At 43.9% G+C, this 23,842-nt stretch overlaps 1 protein-coding gene across 1 annotated transcript; it reads right to left on the bottom strand.

The window, feature by feature from the left end:
* Positions 1-5,997: 5,997 nt before the first annotated feature.
* On the bottom strand, positions 5,998-21,642 carry LOC101159555 (uncharacterized). Its single transcript, XM_011492437.4, has 13 exons — positions 21,295-21,642; positions 20,770-20,972; positions 15,805-15,942; positions 15,603-15,720; positions 15,342-15,528; positions 11,766-11,892; positions 11,538-11,690; positions 11,051-11,106; positions 8,443-8,618; positions 7,967-8,367; positions 7,781-7,877; positions 7,096-7,324; positions 5,998-7,023 (listed from the first exon to the last, which is right to left on the bottom strand). Exons 1-13 carry the CDS (start codon positions 21,412-21,414, stop codon positions 6,791-6,793), a joined length of 2,238 nt encoding a protein of 745 aa, XP_011490739.1. The 5' UTR covers positions 21,415-21,642; the 3' UTR covers positions 5,998-6,790.
* Positions 21,643-23,842: the final 2,200 nt, after the last annotated feature.

Here is a 23,842-nt window from a genome sequence, read left to right as displayed (position 1 = left end):
ATTGCTCCACCTGGGGCAGTAGAATTCCACCCACCCAGACACTAAAAACCACCTTTATCTGGTCAAGAAGCATGTTCTCAGACTAAGTGGTGCTGACCCTCATCCCAGCCGCTTCACACTCTGCTGCAAATCACTGCATTTCATACTGGAGGTCTTGGCTTGATGAACCCAACAGGACAACATCATCTGCAAAGAGGAAATCCTGTGGTCCCCAAACCAGCCCCGTTTGGTCTCTGGCTGTGCCAAGAAATTCTGTCCATAAAGACAACAAACAGAACCAGGGATAAAGGGCAGCCCTGCCCGGAGTCCAACATCCACGTGAAACGGGTCTGACTTACTGCCAGCAATGCACACCAACATCTGGTCCCACAGAGACCTGACAGCCCTCCGTAATGTGTGGATTTTCTCCTGGTACTCGCGCTTCTTCACACCCCCATAACAAGCATTACTGATCAACTGAATTAAGTGTGTAATTAACCCCGTGATCCTAAAAGGGATTTTGCAGGAGTAGATGATGGATGGATGTTCTCATAAGATGGCTGGCCACTTTACACTTGATTTTTTTCTGGGTTTTACAAAGAAGCAATTCATAAACATGCCAAGAAACAGACCAAGGAACAAAGACCCAGACAAAATACCTGCAGTTGTGGTTGTGGCCTGCAGGTAACGCAGTATGTAGTCCAGTATTACTTTTTTGAGAGTCGCAGGCATGTGAGGTACTGCTCTTAGCCTACAAATACAAAAAACAGTTGTTGGATCTTAAGTATATTTTTCAGGGGCTAAATGTGAGGCAATAAGGGAGACTGTGGTGAGGTTCATCTCAAATGTCTGAAGTGGTTTTTGCTCAGAGGTTGAGGATGCAGGATCGGCTAAACTGAAATGCTGGAATGATTGATTGTCTGAACTTGACGTTTAGTTCTGGCAGAATAAATTCCTGACAAAAGTATCACTGCTTTGTTTGTCAATCAAACAATGACAGGCAGCTCAGGTGTGTCACGGGAAATGCCAAAGTCATTGCTGATCGTTTATTTGAATTGAATGTTTGTACAATTTAAACCAAATGCCACTTTGCACTCCACCAAAAAGCCCTTGACTTAGAATAGTTGACCATGACTGTAACTTATTGTAATACATTTTTAGGACATGACCTACTTTCAAACATTCAGTTTAAACTAACTAATCCCTTGGATAAACTCTAAAGGCCACGTTTGATTTTAGCATGTGTGCAAAACATGTTTAGTTCTCCTGGATCCTGCAGTCACACCCTTGCAAATATGCATGCAGCCTCCTCTGCATACGTCCTTGTATTTCTTTACTTTGTGCTGCTCTGCAGAGCTTCAAACAGCCCCCAGCAGGGAAAGGAGGATGTGTTTTAGCACTTTTAAATAGTATTTAAAGTTATTTTTTAAAGGAAAATATGGAAAGAGATCTTACACATGGATTGGGATGTCTTGGTGATTTAACAACAAAACAATCCAGCTCATGTATTACCAAATAAGAGGATGTGTCTATTAGCTGTATATGGTAGTAAAAAAAAACTCTATCAAGGCATCCACAAAACTGGTCAATAACTACTCAGTCATAAAAAATCAGAACAGAACTAAATTGGGGGAGGCTAGGGAAAAAAACACAGAAAGAATTCATGGACATTCATTTAGGGGTTAACATAGAAAGAGATTTATGCATTAAAACTTTAACACAGGTGTGTTTACTACACTGAGGCACAGTAGAAACCAAGGATTTTCACTACACCCCCTCCCTTAGCAGGCAGATAAGAGAACCCTAGAAGAGGAAGAAGGAGGGAGGGGGCAGACTGAAAAACAACAGAAAAGCAAAGTAGGAATCGTAACTGAAGCCATGCAGAACTGAACTGAAAGGGAGCAAAAGTAACAAACCAGAAAGCCCTTTTCCTTTGGGAATAATGAGTCTCCACAGTGGCTTATGGCTAAATCACAGCTACCCTCACAGCTATAGTCTGTGCTTCAAAATGGTCCAAATGTGTCCGTTCAGGTTTGTTGGTAGACTTTACAGGATGAGGTGGGTGAGAGGCAGCTTTTGATCTTTTGTTTACCTCTCCAAATATTGCAAACTGCGTGATGGACAAGCGGGAAGGGGGAAAGGCTGGTGATGTGAACAGTATGTGGTTCTGTGCCCTGTACAGGTTTGACCTGTTAGGCGGGTAGGAACAACTGGAAGTTAAAGACAGTGTGTAGGTGGGCACTGATGATGTGGACCAACTTTCACTTTTAGCTGCTTCAGGTCTGCGTAAACTACCAGAAAAAGGAAACCATCAACTTCACAGCTACAGCAGCTTGTTTTTTTTTTCTTTTGTCTTTATACCAAATTCTAATCGTAACGACATGTTCTAGAGCAGTGTTTTTCAACCTTTTTTGAGCCACGGCACACTTTAACCTTGACAAAAATCCCGCGGCACACCAGCATCCAAAAAAAACAAACAAAACAGAAATTCATGGTCTGTATTGATCGACAGCCCCCCCCCCCGCCCGCCCGCCCGCAATCTCACGTGTATTTTTGTTATAATTGTGGCCGGAAAAGCAGGAAGTTGCGGCTGTTTTTTCTAAGAGATGAAATGAAAGTTAAATTAGAAAAATTTAGAAACTGTTTGTTTGTTGGGGTTTCAAGGCGTTTCGCAAGGACAACTCATTGTGCGCTGGGACACTGGCTCTTTAAGCCAATGCATCATGGGAGATGTAGTGTGAAAAGTGCCGAAAACTTGCAGAAAGACTGGCGTCTCTGAGATTTATTGTATTGTCCACTTGTTTCACGGTCTGACACCGGACTCTGTGGAAAGCTACACCGCTAAAGAAGAGCTTTAGCCGGTATTTTTGTTAGAACTGAGCGACTTTATCAGGAGAATTAAGAACAAGGAAGTGAAGACTTTAAGCACTTCTGATTGGTCAGACTGATGACATGTGATTAAGCCTTCAAGAATGATTGGTGGAGACAGTTAAAGGGACGGGACTTTTCCGCAAACTGTCATAGCTGCAGGTAAATCGCGGTAACGTAATCCTTATCAAAATGTCTTTAATAGAATTAAATAATAACACAAAGAAAAAGTAATTTTAAGATCTTTTATATTCCTAACTACTCAGTGTTTTATCAGGGCCTGTTTGGATGAACAAAGAGCTGATATCCTGGAGATGGGAAATGTTTTTAGATCAGTGAATGATTAATGAGGGCAATTTCTCCACGGCACACTAGTGTGCCGTGGCACACTGGTTGAAAAACACTGTTCTAGAGGGTCTTCAGAACTGATGGCACAGCTTAAAGATAAAGTCTTCTGCTTTCCTCTGTTTGATTTTACCTTCAGATCAAATGTTTCTCGTATTTCTATCGAGGTAGAAATGATGTCAATTCTTAGTAATTGTAATTTCTCTTGTCTCACCTCCCGTAGGTCCTCACACTTTTATAAACAGAGCTTTAATAATTTATCCAGCTTTATTCAGTTTACCTCCTTTGCCTTTTGCCATTTTATTTTCACTTTTCGCCATATCCCTTTAGGGGTCACCACAGCCAATCAACCTCAACAGGTTGGGTAGAGAGTTTTACACCTGACATCCACAGGTGGGAGTAAGACGTTTGGCATTTGCTGGAGAACACCAAGACTGGTAAATTCACCACTGGTGGATGAAAGCAGGTTCACACTGAACATGTGAAAGGCGTGACAGAGTCTGGAAACACCATGGAGAAAGTTCTGCTGCCTACATTACCCAACATGACCAGTTTGGAAGTGGGTCAGTAATGGTTTGGGGCGGCTTTTCTTTGAAGGGTCACACAATCAAGTTTTAGTTCATTCATTGCAGCCTACATCCTACAGCCGTCCTACAGATATCTTACAAGAACCCTACAGGAATACTACAGGCGTCCTACAGCAAACCTACAGAAAGCCTAGAGGCGTCCTACAGGAATCCTAAAGGTGTCATACAGGGTCCTATGGGAATTCCACAGGAATCCTAAGGGCGTCCTGAAGGCGTCCTACAGGCTCCTACAGGGATCCTAAAGGCGTCCTTTAATAATCATACAGGAATTCTAAAGGAATCCTACTGGTTGTGAAGACCATGAAGGACTTTGAGAAGTGTTTGATCACGGACGTCTGAAGCAACATGGAGTAATAAATGAAAGAGCCAAATAATTTCAAGAAATATGACGCCTGGATTCATCATTTTCTCCAAAAGTCTGAAGTGACCTGATTAACAGCAAAGCTCTGACCTGCAGACAAGTTGACCTCAACTCTTAGGCACCGCTGGTATCAGCTGAAGAAGGATATGGACCTCTATCTAATGTCTGCAGACATGACAGCAAAGAGAACTATAAGCTTTGTTTTAAACCGAGAAGAACGGCTGTTTATCAGCAGAAGAAGAAGAAATACCAACCTTGGTCTTTCGACAAATATGGACCCTTTTTACTTTACTTCATAACATTACTTTATCATAAAAAAAAGATACATAAAAATACAAAAAAATAATAAAACAAATGATTAATCAATTATTGAAAATTGTCAAATTGATTGACTTTTAATTATATTACTTCACTTGTTTCAAAAAAATTGATAAGATGATTCATGAATTTTTCCTAATGAAACATAATTTTGCACATATTATTAACTTTTGATACTTGACCAAATTTTCCTATGAAAATTCCTGAAATAGTATTTTGTCTATTTTACTGATATAGTATTATTTTTTTAATCATATCAATGACTTTTACAAGTAAGATAATCTGCATATATTTTGGATACTTCATTGCCATGTTGATTTCTAAAAGTTATTTTTTACAAAATAATTTAAGTAATTCATCTTTGTCATGTGCTTTCTAGGAACCGGATATTATAAATCATGTAATAAAATGGTTACAGTAGAACAGGGGTGGGATTATAGAAGTTCACTTCCTTCCACTCCATTTCAAGCAATACTTAATTTTATGTCTAATTATACTAAGTTTGATTAGTTATTGTATGAATGTATAACTGACTATTGTAATGTTTTTGTGTATTATTCCTATTTGATTACTTGAAATAAACCATTTCAAATCAAATCAAATCTTGCCATCATTCTGGTAGAGGTTGACATTGGTTTCATCTGTCCAAAGAATGTTTTTCCAGAACTTTTTCAGATGCTTTTTAGCAAAGTCCAATCTAGCCTTCCTGTTCTTGAGGCTTCTGAGTGGCTTGCATCTTGCAGTGTTCCCTCTGGATCTACTTTCATGCAGTCTTCTTTTGATGGTAGACTTGGATATTGATCCGCCTACCTCCTGGAGAGTGTTGTTCACTTGGTTGGCTGTTGTGAACGGGTTCCTCTTCACCATGGAAATGATACTGCCATCATCCACCACTGTTGTCTTCCGTGGACGTCCAGGTCTTTTTGTGTTGCTGAGTTCACCAGTGCTTTCTTTCTTTCTCAGGATGGACCACACTGTTGATGTTGCCACTGTAGTAGTAGTAGTAGTAGTAGTTTCTGGTTTCATGGTTTTCTTCTGTTTTCTCAGCTTAATGATGGCTCCTTCCACCTGCATGGAGAGCTCCTTTGACCGCATGTTGTCAGTTCACGGCAGAATCTTCCAAATGCAGCACAAGTCCTCTAATCAACTTCAGGCCTGTTATCTGCTTCACTCATAATGACATAATAAGGGAATTGTCCACACCTGCCCATTCAATAGCATGGAAGTCATTTGCCCAATTACTTAGGAGCCCATGAAATGAAGGGATGGTGTTTAAAAAATGCTTTAGTTTTTCACATTTTTATGTAAACTTTTTGTTCAACCCATGGAATAAAAGCTGAAAGTCTGCACTTCAATGACATCTGAGTTGTTTTATTTCAAATTCCCTGTGGTAATGAACAGAAACTAAAGTAGAAAGAATGTGTCTCTGTCCAAATATTGATGGTCTGACTGTAAATATATTTATTATTATTTCTCATCTTCTAATGATCCTTTCCAGCAGCTTCAGTCTTGCATGAATATGATTAACAAAGACAAACCTGAAACAAACACACCCAGAGGCATTTTATTTTTTGTCAAGAGTCATGATAGTGCCCTCTTAAATTTATGTATAGATAAACAAAATAATCTGATATAAATAACTGTCAAATTATATGTTAAAAAGAAAGAGAGGAAACCAGAGTCCCAGCATTTAAGAGGATATCAAACCCTAAGAAGAAGTCTGGATCTCTGACTGATGGTCAGACGTTTGTTCTGTCCAGTTGTGAGAGCAACCGAACCAAAGCAGCCACATCCTGTTTTCACGTCAGCAAGATCACAACCAGGTGGTTTACTGCCTGAATTGGTGACAGGACATCAGACAGACATGTTGACGCCGACGAACGGCTCCAGGAATGTCATCCTGTCCATTTACAACACTTTGACCAGCCTGCAAAAACAACATTCTTCTAACTTCTCACCGTCTTCCCTGGTTGTCCTCACCCTCTCGTTCCATCTGACAGAAGTCATTGTTCCACCTTTTAAAGCCCTCACAGTGCTTGTAATGTTTCATAAAATGCAGGCTGACAGAAATATATATTTATAAGAGTAATGCATATATTATTGATGATCAAACTCCTCCTTCTCCTCTTCATAATAGCGCAGAGAATACAGACGTTAGTTTTTCTAACAGAGTAAGAATGAAACCTTTTTGCTTGGATCTCTCAGAGCCTTTCTAGTAGATCTGCTTGCATGAAGAAAATTCTGCTGAAGTTTAATGTCAACATTACAAATGAATTTAAGCATGTTGGGTGACGTATATGAGAAGGAGGAAGGATGAGCGTTGCTGTCGGCTTTAGGTCTGAGCGTCTTCTTGGATGAGAACTTTGCGGTCCTCTGCTGTCCTCCTCCTGCTGTAGTGACGAACGACCAAAGCCAGCAACACCAGAGACACGACAAAGGCGGTTGCAAAGACCGCTGTGGTGAGGTTGGATGAGAGGACCGCCATGGCTCCAGAACCCTGACTGCCTGACCTGGTTTCGGATCTGAGGTCAGGTCTATTCTCTGAAGCGGCTGCTGGAGGCTTCACTGTAAGACAAGAAGACACGGTTCAGCTGTCAGTCATATGGAAACACAAAGAGGGCTCATTCATCCTCTAACCTGCAGCAGGGACATCCATCCTTTTCATCTCAGGCTCCAGCATGTCTTCCGTCATGATGGGGGCTGCTGGTCTGACAAACTGCAGAGGTCCCTGGATGATGTAATGGCCGCGCGTCTCCTTGCTTAGGGCTCTTTTGCGTCGACGGAAGGGTTCATTCAAACATCCCTGAGCACATCTGGAAAAGGGATTGTTTGCCTCGCACAAGATGACGGAACAGGTGATGTAAACCTGTGAAGCACAAGTGTGTCAGATGAACCACTGCTAAAGGATCTGGCTCTGGTGTGCACGCCCACGCTGTTATTAGAGCTTTGCCAACATGAAATGAGGAAAGCTACCAAGACAGACTTCATTATTAGATCAATATTGATGAAGTCTGTGAGGCATCTATTTATTTGAGTTCACACATCATCCTGCTCAAGAGTGTACAGTCGGTCAGTGTTTAGGGCCCAGTGCAACCTGGACATGTCACGTCGAGTAGTTAGAGGTAGTAGAGTAGTAGAGTAGAGTAGTTAAATCCATATCAAATCAATAAAAAGCAACTTCACATTGGAATTGGAACTGTAGTCCTTATTTGAATGAGGCAGAGTTGTAAATTAAATACTCTTCTGGACACAAGTCCACTGCAGCACAGGCTGAGGTCCATGTAGGGATGAATATTTGACGGATAATGTCATACAAAGTTACCTGGTCAAAGTTTCCAGTGAATTTGAAGGCCTGCACTTCAAAGTTGTAAGAAGTTTGATTGGATGGGTACCTTTTAAGTGTCTCATCTTTTACACACCTGGAGACAAAACAAGTTAAAGATAAACTGTTTGCTTTTCTAAAAACTTGAAAACAAATGATAACTCCCTGTTGTTCAAGAATCCTCACCCGTTTTTGATCAGGTCATAAGAGACGCCATTGTTAGGGTTGTCGTCTGGAGTGGCTTTGCAGGACTCGACAAACACAGTCACGTTTGGGAGCTCAGAGTTTGCCTGGATTCCCATGTAAATCGTGTCCATTAGCATGACCTGCACCGGGTAGGCACTGGGCTCCACCTTGTTAGTAAAGTTATTGTCCCGGTAGATGTCGAAGGCGTAGCCAAAGCTTCCAAAACTGGACTCTGTGAAGATGTAGTCGGAGTTGTGGAGGTTGTAGTAGCTGGAGATGCTGATGGTTTTGGAAAACTCGCAGGAAAAGTCAATCTTTATGGTCCTTCTTCGGACAATGACCTCATTGGGCTGTACAAAGGAGTTGATCCGGTTTTTGAAAACCATGTTGTCCCCTTTATCCTAGTTGCAGGACAAACAAACTGTTAAAAACAAGACAGGCCTTGGAATGAACTGTTGTTTTTTATCTATGCATGCCTCGAGTTCTGTGCCGCAGGTGCTGAAGGACATGGCGCCCATGATGTGAGTGTCGTTGGACGAGAGGGAGCAAGACGGGTCAATCAACTGGAGGAAGTTGACGTCAATACCAGGCATGGAAGCTTTTTCCAGGATAATCACCATCTTGTTTGGAGAGCATTGTACTGTGGCATTGCCTGTAAGTCAAAATCATCATGACGTCATGCCATCTGGTCACTCAATGCTCCTCATCATCAGCCGGTTCTGGTTGAGGCACTGTACTTACAGCCTGCACTCATTGAGTCTCTGAATCGGTAAATCATAAGTCCTGCCGTCTTCTCTCTGACCTGTTCACCTTCTGTTTTCATGTCTGTGTCTTCATACCCTGACCACCTTTCTGCCTCCACTTTGGTTTCAGATTGAATCTTTGCCTTTTTGAACGGATCTTTGTCATGACCCCTGCTATGATGACTGAATGTTAATTCAAATGTTCGGACCTCAGCGGTCTCCCACTCAGACGTCTACCTCAAACTCACTGGATTAACCTGTCAGGTATCCTCTAAATTGACAACTGTTTCTACTAGTGAGGCCATCCCCGGCTGTTCTAAGAAGGTTATGCAATAAACTTTCTCTGTTTTCTCTTTGAGAAGCCAGCTTCATTCAGGGTTTTTAGATCTGCTCTATTTAGTTGCCTGTTAAAGGTTCAGCAGGTTCATTTAGTTGATCTTGATGCTGGTGGAGCTAAATACTACACTCCTGCTGTTTCTATAACAAAACATCAACATAAATATTGATTAGACAGGTATACGTAAGTATACATAAGTCTAACGATGCTTTTACTGTTCTGGGGCCTCATTTCTAAAACTTTGCGTAGAATTTGTGTCAGAAGTGGCGTACGGATGAAACATAGGACGTGCGTACGCACAGAAATATTCGGAGTTATAAAACCGTGCGCACGCACATCCTACGCATCTTTCCCTTAATAAATCACAACCAATTCTAAATGCAGCGCAGCTTTTGCGGCTTCATGACACGCCTATAGTTGCCCATAAATAGTCCGTGAAACGCCCACAAATGAATATTCATTGATTGGGAAATCATGGCAAACACAGAGAGGAAATCAAAAAAACGTAACTTCACTCAATGTGAAGTAGAAGTTATCGTTGGCGAGGTGGAAAAGAGGAGAAAAGTGTTGTTTGGAGGGCACAGTGTGGGCATTACTAATGCCAAAAAGGCACGTGAGCGGCAAACGGTGGCAGACGCCGTGAATGCTGCAGCCTCACAACCTCAGACCGTGGCCGAAATAAGAAAGAAAAGGTCGGACATCAAAGTCGAGGCAAAAAAACGTCTGGCGCTGCATCGCCAGAGTGTGTCCGCCACGGGTGGGGGACAGGGGACACCGGAGCTGACCCCTCTTGATGAAAGACTGGCGGCAATTATTGGGGAATCCCTTTTAAGTGGAGTGGTTACTGAGGCGTGGGGTGACACCGACGTGCCAGATGCAGCGCAAATGTAATTTCTTGTTGCTTTCTGAATGGTTGAGACATAAGCCATACATTGTTTTATCAAAAATAAAACAAACTAAAGGCATATGCATGAATACCATAATTCTGTAGCTTATGAAGAAATGTTTTACTATGAAAACAACTTTCCCCAGTGGACAATTAATACATCTCTCTCTATCTATCCATCTGTCTGTCTGTCTGCACCTCTATCTGCTCCTCCAGACGGACACACTGACGGGAATATCAGTTTTGTACATAATTTGTTCTGTTAACTATATTATTTATGAGGATGAATTGCACAACATGCCAATATTGCAGAACATATTTCACTTTTCTTTTTGCAAATATGTGTTCATTTGAATTTCTGTTGTAATTTTCGTTTGATTTTTTTGTTTGTTTCACTGCTGATCGATCAAACGGGTGTTGGTGTAGCTGTTAATTGTCAGACTTGCTTTGTGAAGTCTTCATGTTATTTCTGAGAGGCAGGATTGTCATTTTCACTTTCACGTGTTTCTTCCATCTGCCGACGGTGTCGCCGTTTCTCATTTCACCCGTTTTTGTGCGTACGCCTGGGTCAGAGCTTGCGTGGAGGACCGCACATTTTCCCGTCAAGTTTGCTTTTTATAAATCTCAACTATTGCGTAGAGAGTGGCGTACGCCTTCTTTTGTGCGTACGCAACGTTTATAAATGAGGCCCCAGGTCTTTTTTGACTTGTCAAACTTAAGGAGACAATTCTGATCTGGGTTTACTTTTTTGAAAGTTCAGGTAGTTCCAGGAATCCAAATAGATTTAATATTTGGTTCAAAGGGCAAAGAAAAAAAAGGGAGATGAGGCAAAAGTGGAGAAAAATTAGGGTTGTTCTCTCTAAAAATACATATTGTGATCACTTTAGAGCAATTTACAGGAACTTGAGAGAGATTAGACCCAACCTGTACCACTTCTCTCCAACTAGAAGGAAGCAGCACCCTAAGGACATTTAGCCTTAAGCTACATGACTGGACTAAAGTTCAAAAAAATATTTAAAAAAGGTCTTCTCATTCAAGTTCTATAATATTGGAGGGTTTTCATTTTTTATGAGCAGCAAAAGTTGTTTTTGATTATAGTCGTAGAGAATTTCACAAACCTTGAACAGTAGATGCTGAGGTTACCATGACAACAACACATCTCATCTCTGACTGCCTGCAGGACAAAACAAAGAAAGGCTGAGCTGGCAGTAATCAGAGATATGCAGCAGATTAATGGTACTTATTTCATGCTTTGGGCCATAGGTTAACCGCGACACCGCGCCCCCTGCTGGTTCATCACCGCGGTGATCAAAAATCCCACACCATCACAGCTCTAGTTTTACAGTTCAGAAATGAACAGTAAACTGAATATGAATATGAAACTGAATAAGCTTGAATATTTTTCAAAAACCAAACAACTTCCATGTGGAAGATTGTCCAATGGGATCTTCACAGAGGTAGAGAAAGAGCTGCAGCATACAGAAGCTGCAGATACTGGGATAGATGAACTTCAGGCTGAACTACCAGCTCTCATTTTCTGATTGGATGTCTGATGTGTTTGACTGAACGTTGTGTCTTTGCTGAAGAGAGTTCGGCAGGACTCACGTGTTGTTCAGTGTGTCTGCAGTGAAGCAGACTGGGACAAATCTATAGAGGTCCGAGCTCTGAGGGGTCCAGTTCAGACTCAGCTGTGCCTGGGCGCCCAGACTGACGCTTTTGTTCATGTTGAGGGGGCCGCTGACCTGGAAGTCTGTGATCCTACGAAACAAAGTGCAGTCAGTACAGTGCTTTCAGGGCCGGAGGAAGAGCTGGTCAGAAATCCAAAGTCTGTACTGAGATGTAGCCCTTGCTTCTGCGACAAGGTGGAAGGCCTTGCCCACGGCGGCGTGAAGAATGTCTCCATGTGAGGGTGTCCTGGACAGAAACGTGGGCAGCGTGCCACAGCTCGCTGCCTGGAGGACTGGAATACAAACACAGCAGCATTCAATGCTTTGGGTCAGCGTGCAGCCTCTGCTTTCACCCTCTCTTCAACGCCGTGTTGTTTTCATCTTGGTTTTCATGAGTTCAAATCCTGCTGAAATGATTTACAGCAGCTTCTCAACACTGTTTTCAGTCTGTTCAGTTCAATCTGAGCCCAATGATCAGTGGAGCAGAAAGAAGCTGGGATGTTCTGACCCAAAGGCAGAGCCGGCGTTAGCTTCCTCTAGGTTTGGGCCGTTGGTCAGTCTGATTGTGTGGCTGTGGGAGGAGCTTTAAGTCTTTAAAATGTTAACAAACGACGCAGAAGAAGAGTTTGTTCTGAAACAGTGTGGGGTATTTGGGGTGGGGTGTGTAATTGTGTTCAGTTTGTCCTGTTTCCAGCTCATTGTTTCCTGGGTTTTCTTCAATGCAGTTACTTTTCCTTCCACCTGGCAACTTATTGGCTACACCTGTGTTCACTTATGTCATCAGTCCTCCTGTGTATTTAGTCTGTGTCTTTCCTCCACTCTTTACAAGATTGTTTTGTTTGTCTACTGTAACCTCAAGCCTTGAGTATCAGTCAGTCAGTTCAGTGCAGAATTAAAGAACTTTGCTTCTGCATTCCTGCATCCTGCGTTTATGTCCGCAACAGGATCCTGACAAACACAACTTCAAACATTCCTGGTCTCTAAGGCAGAAGCCTCCAACCTTTTAAGGGAACAGACAGGTTTCTTTTCACAGACCAGTGAGTTCGAGGCCGAAGTTGGTGTCTGATTTTATCGCAAGACTCTAGTTTCCAGAAATCTGTTTCTCATATTAAAATGATTCACATTGAAAGCAGTTTTAATACAAAAATGTCTGCAGATATTTTACAGATAATGAAGATTCAATGAAACAAAGTTGTTGATTTGTTGAAGTTTGTTTCTGATTTATAAAAATGTAATAAAGGCAACATTACCATGTCTTTTTCATAGAATGCCATCATAACAATAAAAAAATCAATCCATCTATCAGTTTTTTAGTCAGTCTTGATTCGTTGTGAATTTTTCTTTAACACAGAGATGCCTCCCCGATTCCTAAATGTCCCTTCCACAAGTTTCCACAAATCAGAAACTTTATTTTATTGAATATTATTTTTCTGTAAAATATCTGCAGCTGGTTTAAACATTAAAGTGTGATGGATAAATACTACAATCTACACTATTTTCCCAAAAGTATCGGCTCACCTGCCTTGACCAACATGTGAACTGAAGTTTCGTCCCATTCCTAACCCATAGAGTTCTACATGATGTCGTCCACCTTTGCAGCTGTTCCAGCTTCAACTCTTCTGGAAAGGCTGTCCTCAAGGTTCATGAGTGTTTCTAGGAGTTTCTGACCTTTCTTTCTAAAGGTCATTGGTGAGGTCACACACTGAAGGCCTGGCTCTCAGTCTCTGCTCTAACTCCTCCCAAAGGTGTTCTATGGGGTTCAGGTCAGGACTCTGTCCAGTTCATCACTCCAGACTCTGTCCTCCATGTCTCCATGGACCTTTGACCTTTGGTCACTGCTGCTCAGTCATGTTGGAAGGGGGAGGGGCTGCTCCAAACTGATCCCTCAAGGTTGGGGTCATGGAATTGTCCAGAATGTTTTGGTATCCTGAAGCATTCAGAGTTCCTTTCACTGGAACTAAGGGGCCAAGTCCTGAAAACCAAGCCCACACCATGATTCCTCCTCCACCAAATGTCACACTCGTCCCAAATGCACCGTTGTCCTGACAACCTCCAAATCCAGACTTGTCCATCAGATTGCCAGATGGAAAAGCGTGATTCACCACTCCAGAGAAGGCGTCTCCACTGCTCAGGCGTCCAGTGGCGGCGTGATTTCCATCGCTGCATCAACGTTTTGCATTCACTTGGTGATGTGTGGATGGATGCAGCTGCTCGGCCGTGGAAACCCATGAAGCTCTCTGCGTGCTGGACTTGGGCTGATCTGAAGGTCACGTGACGTCTGGAGCTCTGCAGCAACTGACTGCAGAAAGTGGGTGACCTCTCTGACCTTCAGCATCTATGACCCCTCTCCATCAGGTCACGTGGTCGACCACTTGGAGGCTGAGCTGCTGTTGTTCCCAAACTCTTCCATGTTGTCCTGATAGAGCTGACAGCTGACTGTGGGATATTTAGGACATTTCACCACTAGATCTGCTGTACAGGTGGCTTCCTGTGACAGTTCCACGCTGGAATTCACTGAACTCCAGAGAACGGAACATTATTTCACAAACGTTTTTAGAAAGTCTGCATGTCTGAGTGACCAAGTGATTAGGACACCTGATTCTGATCACCTGGATGGCTGAGCCAGTACTTTTGGTCATATAGTGTAGAATTATATATTAACATTAATATTATAAATAGAAATCCACAGTGAACACAACCTTATTAGCAGCATATTTGTAGCATGACAGAGTCAGTGGTTGCATATTGTGGGATCAATATTCTCAATAAATCCATTTCTGGAGGAAGTCTTCTGGTTCTGTCTGTAAATAGTAAATGGATTCTTCTTTGAAGTCAAAGACTTCTCGTCTGTTTCCTCTTTGGCATATTTCTTCAAAGACATTTGCTTTTATTACCTTTAATAGCTTTGGGCTTTTAATTGAGCAGCCACTTTATGAAGGCAGTTGACTGATTTAAGACACAAGAACCTCCTTTTAGATTTCCTTCCTTTATTTTTAGCGAGCCGCTGCTATTCTCATATTCACATGCATGTAGCAGGTGAATTTAGAGAGGTGGTTCTGTCATCTTATTCTCTTTTTGTGTGGATCTGCCTCTGCAGCATGAAAAGCTGGGATTTATGAGCCCACTGTTCATTCAGAGTAGATTTCTAGGAGGTCTGAAGTCTATTTCATTTTCATCGGTTAGTTCAAAAGGGGCCCAAGTCCAAGAGGTTTGTTTTTCCAGGAAATGATTTTAATTGCATAGCTTGAAGGGAGGCTACACCAAATGATTCATACTTTACCCAGATTTAGCTCCAGTTCATAGCTTCCAAATGCTAATATGAAGCTCCTCACTTTTATCATTTCAGAGGACTAGCAAACTAAAGTCTCTGGACTTGGGCAGGGGTGCTGCCATATTGGATAACTAGTGCTGCCATCTATGGGATGAAGCTAAACCCATGCAAGAGAGGCCCAAGTCCAGGAATTTTGCACTTAATGCATTTTAAATGTCAAGCATAGTCAATACATTACAACAGACTTGGGACTTTTTGCACATAATCAGATGGTTTTTCCCTTGAAGACCATAGAATATATGTCTCCATTATAAAAGATTGTGGACTTGGGCCCCTTTTGAACTAACTGATTCAATTGTTAAAAACGATGGCAGAGTTTTACAGGGATGTTGTTTTTGAAAGATTTTCATCTCATTCACAAATCTTCATGTCTTTTTAGGATAGAATTGTCAGCAGCTCCTCTAGACTCACCCTCAATGACAAACTGCAGCTTAACACTGCAAAGAGGCGCTGCGTTTGCATCAGAGCCGGTCCGAACCGCAGAGGTCCCATCTCTGTAGGTCAGAGTGATGTTTTTGGAGGAGAAGTCCTCCACCATCACCTCAAACACGTGCACGCCAGCCTGGACCTGGCCTGTGCTTTGCAGTGTGCATGCAGCCTGGGAGCAGATGGAGATACAGGTGATGAGGAGGAGCACCCTCAGTCAGTCAGTCGTCTGACAGGTGACGTTACCTCATCCAGAGTGATGTTGGTCGGGGCACTGGCTCCATCAGCAAAGCGGCACCTCACTTTATCTCCGTCTGGATCATGCGCCAGGAGACGGACTCTGGTGAAACAGTTCTGAGGAATTCTGCCAAGAAACATGAGGAGTTTCTTTAAGCTGCTGCATATCTTCAGAGCATGTTTGGATTTTTCAGAAAGGCTTGTGTTGTACCGTAGAGAGGACACAGTGGTAGTCACAGGGCAGCGGTTGATGGCGTGGGAGTCCGATCGGGTTCCCAGGTCCAGCTCGGCCTGGGTGGTCCAGTTGGTTTTTCCCTCAGCATTAGCTGTCCAGCAGCAGCCTGAGACACTGAAACACACAAGAACCTCCATCTAAATGACTGTCCCACATTCGGTTGTGGTTTTACCTAAAACCAGGAGAATTACACATTCATTGAGAGTTTAGTTCATTTACAGTAGGAACAAACAGATCAGTACAGGTAACTTTCATCTGTTGCTCCTAAAACATTTAAGTCCCTTTAGCTGTAAACCTGAGGTCATGAAATTTGTTCTTCACATTTGACCCATCCCCTGGGGGAGCGGGGAGCCGTGCACACAAGTACGCTCAGGAACCGTTTGGTGGTTTAACCCCCCAGTCCAACCCCTCAATGCCGAATGTCAAGCTTGGAGGCATTGGGTCCCATTTTTAGAGACTTTGGTTTAGCTCAGCTGTGGGTTTGAACTCATAACCTTCCAGACTCAAGACAGACACTCCACTACCAGGCCACTGAGCCATTTTCGTAAGAATGTAAACACAATCATGACTAAACAAAAGCAGCAAGTACAATATATGACAGGCTCCAGTACCAAAAGACACTGTCAAGTATATTTACTCCAGTAATTGAAATAGTTCCTCATTTCTGAGTCACAGCAGCGGCCTGGTCCACAGTCTGATCCCCGTGGAATCACGCTAACCGGACTTTCCTTTCTGCTTCTCCCTCAGAAGTCGACACAGCAAGTCCTCCCAATCAGACTCATCGTCTGCTTTCAGGTTTATGCAGATGCCCTTCCTGACCCAACCCTGACCCGACTCTGACCCGACTCTGACCCAACCCTGACCCGACACTGATCCGACTCTGACACGACCCTGACCTGACTCTGACACGACCCTGACCCGACTCTGACCCGACACTGACCCAACCCTGACCCGACACTGATCCGACTCTGACACGACCCTGACCTGACTCTGACACGACCCTGACCCGACTCTGACACGACCCTGACCCGACTCTGACCCAACCCTGACCCGACTCTGACCCAACCCTGACCCGACTCTGACCCGACTCTGACCCAACCCTGACCCGACTCTGACCCAACCCTGACCCGACTCTGACCCAACCCTGACCCGACTCTGACCTGACTCTGACACGACCCTGACCAAACCCTGACCCGACACTGATCCGACTCTGACACGACCCTGACCTGACTCTGACACGACCCTGACCCGACTCTGACACGACCCTGACCCGACTCTGACCCGACTCTGACCCAACCCTGACCCGACACTTATCCGACTCTGACACGACCCTGACCTGACTCTGACACGACACTGATCCGACCCTGACACGACCCTGACCTGACTCTGACACGACCCTGACCCGACTCTGACACGACCCTGACCCGACTCTGACACGACCCTGACCCGACTCTGACACGACCCTGACCCGACTCTGACACGACCCTGACCCGACTCTGACCCAACCCTGACCCGACTCTGACCCAACCCTGACCCGACTCTGACACGACCCTGACCCGACTCTGACCCGACTCTGACACGACCCTGACCCGACTCTGACACGACCCAGACTCGACTCTGACACGACCCTGACCCGACTCTGACCCGACTCTGACACGACCCTGACCCGACTCTGACCCGATACTGACCCGACACTGATCCGACTCCGTTCCAACCATGAACCGACTCTGACTTGACTGTGAGACGACACTGATCCGACTCCGTTCCAACCATGAACCGACTCTGACTTGACTGTGACACGACTCTGACCCGACTCTGAATAGACCATGACCCGACTCTGACCCGACTATGACCCGACTCTGACACGACCCTGACCCGACTCTGACCCGATACTGACCCGACACTGATCCGACTCCGTTCCAACCATGAACCGACTCTGACTTGACTGTGACACGACTCTGACCCGACACTGATCCGACTCCGTTCCAACCATGAACCGACTCTGACTTGACTGTGACACGACTCTGACCCGACACTGACCCGACTCTGACCCGACTCTGACACGACCCTGACCCGAATCTGACCCGACGCTGACACGACCCTGACCCGACTCTGACCCGATACTGACCCGACACTGATCCGACTCCGTTCCAACCATGAACCGACTCTGACTTGACTGTGACACGACACTGATCCGACTCCGTTCCAACCATGAACCGACTCTGACTTGACTGTGACACGACTCTGACCCGACTCTGAATAGACCATGACCCGACTCTGACCCGACTATGACCCAAAATCCTGACCCGACTCTGAATAGACCATGACCCGACTCTGACCCGACTCTGACCCAAAATCCTGACCCGATTCTGACCCGACTCCGTTCCAACCATGAACCGACTATGACCCGATTCTGACACGACTCTGACCCGACTCTGAATAAACCATGACCAGACTCTGACCCAAAATCCTGACCCGACTCTGACCCGACACTGATCCGACTCCGTTCCAACCATGAACCGACTCTTACCCGACTCTGAATAGACCATGACCCGACTCTGACCCAAAATCCTGACCCGACTCTGAACCGACTCTGACCCGACTCTGACCCGACTCCGTTCCAACCATGAACCGACTCTGACCCGACTCTGAATAGACCATGAATCGACTCTGACCCGACTCTGACCCAAAATCCTGACCCGACTCTGACCCGACTCTGACCTGACTCCGTTCCAACCCTGAACCGACTCTGACTTGACTCTGACATGACTCTGACCCGACCCTGACCCAACTCTGACCGGACCCTGACCAGATCTAGACCGGACCCTGACCCGCCACTGCCCCGATTCTGACCTGACTCCGTTCCAACCCTGAACCGACTCTGACTAGACTCTGACCCGACTCTGACACAACCCTGACATGACTCTGACCGAACCCTGACCAGATCTAGACCACCCTGACCAGATCTAGACCAGACCCTGACCCGCCCCCGACCCGCCCCTGACCCGACTCTGACCTGACTCCGTTCCAACCCTAACCCGACTCTGACTTGACTCTGACCAAACCCTGACCCCACTCTGACGCAACCCTGACACGACTCTGACCTGCCCCTGACTGGACTCTGACTGGACTCTGACTGGACGCTGACCCGATTTGAATAAAGAAATACTCAGAAATGTAATTTTGAGCTTAATTTCTTTTTTTTTAACTTGTCCAACAGCTGAGCAGACAGATGAGAGCTGAAGGCCTCTTCTGTTGGACATATTTTACTTTTACAATAGTGGTTCTGGATCGTCTGACACAGGAAATGTATATTTGAATAAACTCCTTTTGTAATTTAGACTGATCTTTTTTGATATTGATTACATTTGTCTCCTGTTTTTATGTTGTTGGACCAGATGGAAAAGAGGAAGAGGAAAGAAGGGAGGCATGTTGGAGACCGGGGGCTTAATGTTCTTCTTATATGACCTCCGTCATATAAGCTATATGAACATGTTAGAAACACATTTTCTGCGGAGTGGGTCTTTAACAGAAAAAGAAACTAAACAGCAGCAGGTCTCTAAAACACTATGAACATTTCAGCTGAAGCCCCCGGAGACTCTCTGAGCCTGTAGGCATGTTTGTGTGAGCCAGAACACTCCTGAGGAGCAGTCACATGACAGATTGGCATTTACCGAAGACAAATGTGTCAGCGAGGAAGATGATAGTTATTGTTTTCTCTTATTGTTCTTTAAATCCTCCTCATTAAGTGAGGCATTGGAACCAGTTCTCCCACAGCACGAAACACGCCATCGGCTGCAAATCCAAAGCAGATTGACGGGTGGAGCATTTTCTTCCCCTCCGTTCACATGGAAAGCAGCAGAGAAACTGATGCTTTTGTCATTATGCACATGTTTGTCTGCAGCCAATCAGGCGGATGGCAGACTTCTAGCCTCAGAGTCCAAATGCCCCCCAGCAGAGCTGCACCCACCTCAGAAATGCAGGAATTTGTTCCTGCTGTCAGTCAAACTGCCAGTCCCACCCTGTTCATTGTTAAACAGTCTGTCTAATTTGCAATTGCAATTTTTTTAGTATTAATCACGCACATTATTCCGATGTTGGAGTTCAGAGGTTTTCACTTTCACAAATCGACTTTCCAGTCAAACCGTCTGTTGCTTCGTAATAAATTGGTTTCATCCAGGATGACAGAGGGATCTTTACCTGCATCATTGTAGAAGGAACAGCAGCACCTGTTCATTTCATTTCCAAATGTTTGCATTTGAAATCAGAGTCAGGATGAATCGGAAAAGCCAACTTCTCAAAAACTCTAACGAAGAAAAAAGTCTCTAAACTCGGCCATTCTTCAACCAATTCTTCCTCTGAGTTTGGGAGGAGTTATGAGAGTTTTTGGAGTTTTGAGAAAAACAAGAAAATTCAAAGTTTTTAGAAGACCTACATCTGAACCATTTCTTCAAAAAAGTGTTCAGTCAGGTAATTACTTTAGGTAATGTAACAGTAATTACATTAGGTAAGAAAAAAGAACTGAAAATAGTTCATGTTTTTGGCTTTTAAATTTCTTCAATGTTAAGAATACAAATGAGGCACATGTTGGACTTCTTAACGTCTCATAATTCACTAAGTTTGTTTCTTTATTAAGTTTAAAGATAGATTTAAAAAAGATGTTTAAGATAAACAATAAAGAGAGATAAATATCAAACAGTTTTGACCAGATGAAGTGAAAACGATCCTGTTTCTGAATATTAAAGTACTTTAAAACTAATTAAGATGGAAAACCCAAAGTTTATGGAAAATGCATTTTCAGTCAGCAGCAACACATTGTCAGACTCTTCTGAAGTTCAAAATTTTTCAAACTTTAAGCTATGCAATGTTTTATTTCTTTTTTATGTCCTTTCAGTGCTCACGGTGGAAAAAGTCCGACTAAGGCCGCGGCTCGGCGCTTACCTTAAACTCAGAGAGGTTTGATTGGCAAAGACGGTGGCGCTCTTGTAGCCTTCGGTCTGGCAGGACCGGTTCTGACCAGTACTGGTTCTGTCTGTCTCCTGGATCAGCACCGCATCAACGCCAACACAAGCTCCATCCACACAGCGGAGGGACGACTGGTTGGTGCAGTGGCCTCTGCCGTTCTGCCTGTGGTAGAAGGTCACCTGCAGGGTTGAGGTCAAAACAGAATGAGGAGGAACTCTGGCCTCAGGTTGGTGGGTTGGCCACAGGAAAAGAGGTCTACTTTAACATTCATGGATATTTTTTCATTGTGACTTTAAAGCATCTTATTGTTTTGTTTCAGCTTTTAATAATTTTTCATAAAAAGGTTTTATAGACAGAGGAACTGGACTCTATGGGGGTGTGCTAAACACCTCTTCACATCTGATGTGTGAGAAAACAGTCTCAGTAAACAGAAACCCAGCAGGTGACCCATCACCTTTTGTCTTGATCAAGCCTTGGTAATTCTTTCATGAAGGACCGTACCTGGACTGTTCCATCTTTATTCACCCGAGGCTTCTGGAAATTGATGCTGTCTCCGTAGAACTGGGCTGAACTCGTCCCCAAAACTGCGATCAACAGCAGCAAAGCGGCGCCTGGCTCCATGTTGTCGTCCTCGGTCTGTTCTTGGCAAAGTCTGCACCGTCACCTTTCTGACAGAGCTGGAGGGGGCGGCTCCCCCACAACAGGTCCAACCAGATTAACATCAATGGAATTTGCTCTTGAATGGCAGCGCAGCAGCAAAGTGATGCAACGGCAGGTTGGAGGAACGATCTTGGAAGACAGGGTTTGATCCCAGACTGTGGAGACGTGGGACTTCCGCTTCATGACTCTGCATTAACAATGACCTCCGATGATGACACGCCTCATCGTCCAGGAAGGGAGAAACAACCCCACACCATCACACTACCTCCACCAGAGGAAGTTCTCCATCCAAGCTACAGACATTTTCACACTTGTTGAGAAAAATGTTTTCCTTTATGTGCATGCCCCAGTTGGTGTTGGCACAATCAGGAGCAATGCATCACACTTATCCCATAATGCATCTCGACCAATCAACCTGTCCCTGTAACTGTGGTGCATTCAAATACAACAGGATAAATGTTTGTCAGAATATTTTTTCCTGGGAACCAAATATTTTTGTGGGAACGAATTCTTTTATTTTTTTTTTTACCCATGTCAGATCCTGGGCTCCCCAGTTTGCTCCTTGCTGCAAGCAACACGCTGAAAAAAAGTTTGGGACTTTTGAGCCTCATTGAATCTTTTTGTACGTTTGGAAAACTGGGTCCGATCTGACAGCATTTCTTTACGGTCCATTTTCAGAAACGTTTCCTGACAACACTTTAATCTGATCCTGATCCCACCCACACAGGAGGATTCTGGTTGGCTTTGTAGACATGAGGAAATGGTCTGCTTGTAGTCTGTTCTGGATAGTCAGGGAACAAAGCCGCCGGTCAAAGAAGTCCTGCAAAAGTTGACTGTTGATCAGCAGAAGATGACCAGTGGAACCTTAGTGCTGAAGGAGGACCTGGGGTGTTGTTTTCTAGGACTGTTCTTGGCCTCCTCTGAACTCTGAACCTCAGTTCTGAGATGCTATGTGGCTCAAGATTAGTTTTAGAAAAAAAACTGTTTGAAGAGCCCACTTCAGAGGAGTGATCTTTCCATGTGTCCTTTAATTGTATGATTCTGGTCACTGTGACTCTTATTTACCAGAGATAGTCCTGAATAGAAACAGCTTTTAGTCTGTTGTCGGCCATTAGTCAGACATGCCCTGAAGCTGTGATGTGGTTAAAAAGGCATCAGCTGGCTGTGTTTTACATCTAAAGATCTCAACATCCCAGATTCCATGTTGCCACTTGATTTTAAGCGAAGCTGAAGTCGTGTCAGAACCTTCATGTGTGCAAGGAATGGTTGCAGCTGGGTAGACCTTCACAACACCAACCTCTCTGTTGTTGTCCACCATAGGCCTTCGTGACACACAAGGTTCTCCTTTCCACTCTCTGAGCTGCAGAGAAGGTGTTTGGGACAGTACTAACAGAGGTGGTTGTTTCCAACGGTTCACTGTGAACCATGAACCCTACAGGAGGTCCAGGCGACACTGGGGAGGATGATAGACTTGGTCCAGCACGGACAGTAATAAACAGGGCTGGACGTCACTTTAAAAAAAACGATTCCACCCACTTTCACTTTAGAAGTTAACTATTTAAATACTGTACATCTGCAATTCCATTACTTTTTAGTGAACATCCTTCTCCCCAAATTTCTACCTAAAATCAATTTGATTTGGCTGTGAGACAGTTTTCACACAAGTATTGATAAACACCAAACAAAGGTGGGACTTCTAATAATTAAAATGTTTTATTTCACACACAGAAACACTGAACTGAAAAAAACTGAAAGCAGATCTGGAGTTCTAAAAGTCTGTCAAAGGAAATGGATTCATGAATTGATGAAAGCTCAAAACATCAGTTTGATCTCAATCAGTCTGCTTTTTTAAAACAAATCCTGAACCTTAAACCTAAGATAGTTATTAAGTGAGTTAATGTAACGTATCATTGTCCCAAAGTCTTGTTTTTCAGTAACATGTTGCGTAAGACAGTCAACCCTTTTTAGGCGCTGGTCTGTTGGGTGACATTACCACTAACTGTGGTACCAAACTTCTGCAGGTTGTGAGGTGAATATGGTCCATCGTGATGCAGGATTTCTCTTTTATATTCACACTTTACCAGCTTGAAAAGGATCCAAATGAATCAATTCCTGCTTAGCGGCTGTTTTTCTAGGCACAGCTTCAAACAGTTTTCTAAACAAAGGTTTCAAAGTATGGATGGCATTAAGGTGTGCCAAACACCGGCAATCAACTCTTCAGGTTTTCTCTTTTGTTGGTCAGTTTCTGTTGTTAGTGACAGTTTGTTGTGACTGATTATGTGTAAAGAAAATTTAAAAAACGCTAAACTTTACATAAAAAAATGCAGATACCACATCAGGTGTTCATTATTTATCTGCTTCTTCAAATCTTCTAGCTGGAAAATATCAT

The sequence above is a fragment of the Oryzias latipes genome, chromosome 3 (genome assembly GCF_053564925.1).
Source record: "Oryzias latipes strain Hd-rR chromosome 3, Olatipes_Hd-rR_3.1".
In the NCBI taxonomy this organism is placed as follows: Eukaryota; Metazoa; Chordata; class Actinopteri; order Beloniformes; family Adrianichthyidae; genus Oryzias; species Oryzias latipes.
This window is presented reverse-complemented; position numbering and strand designations above follow the sequence as displayed.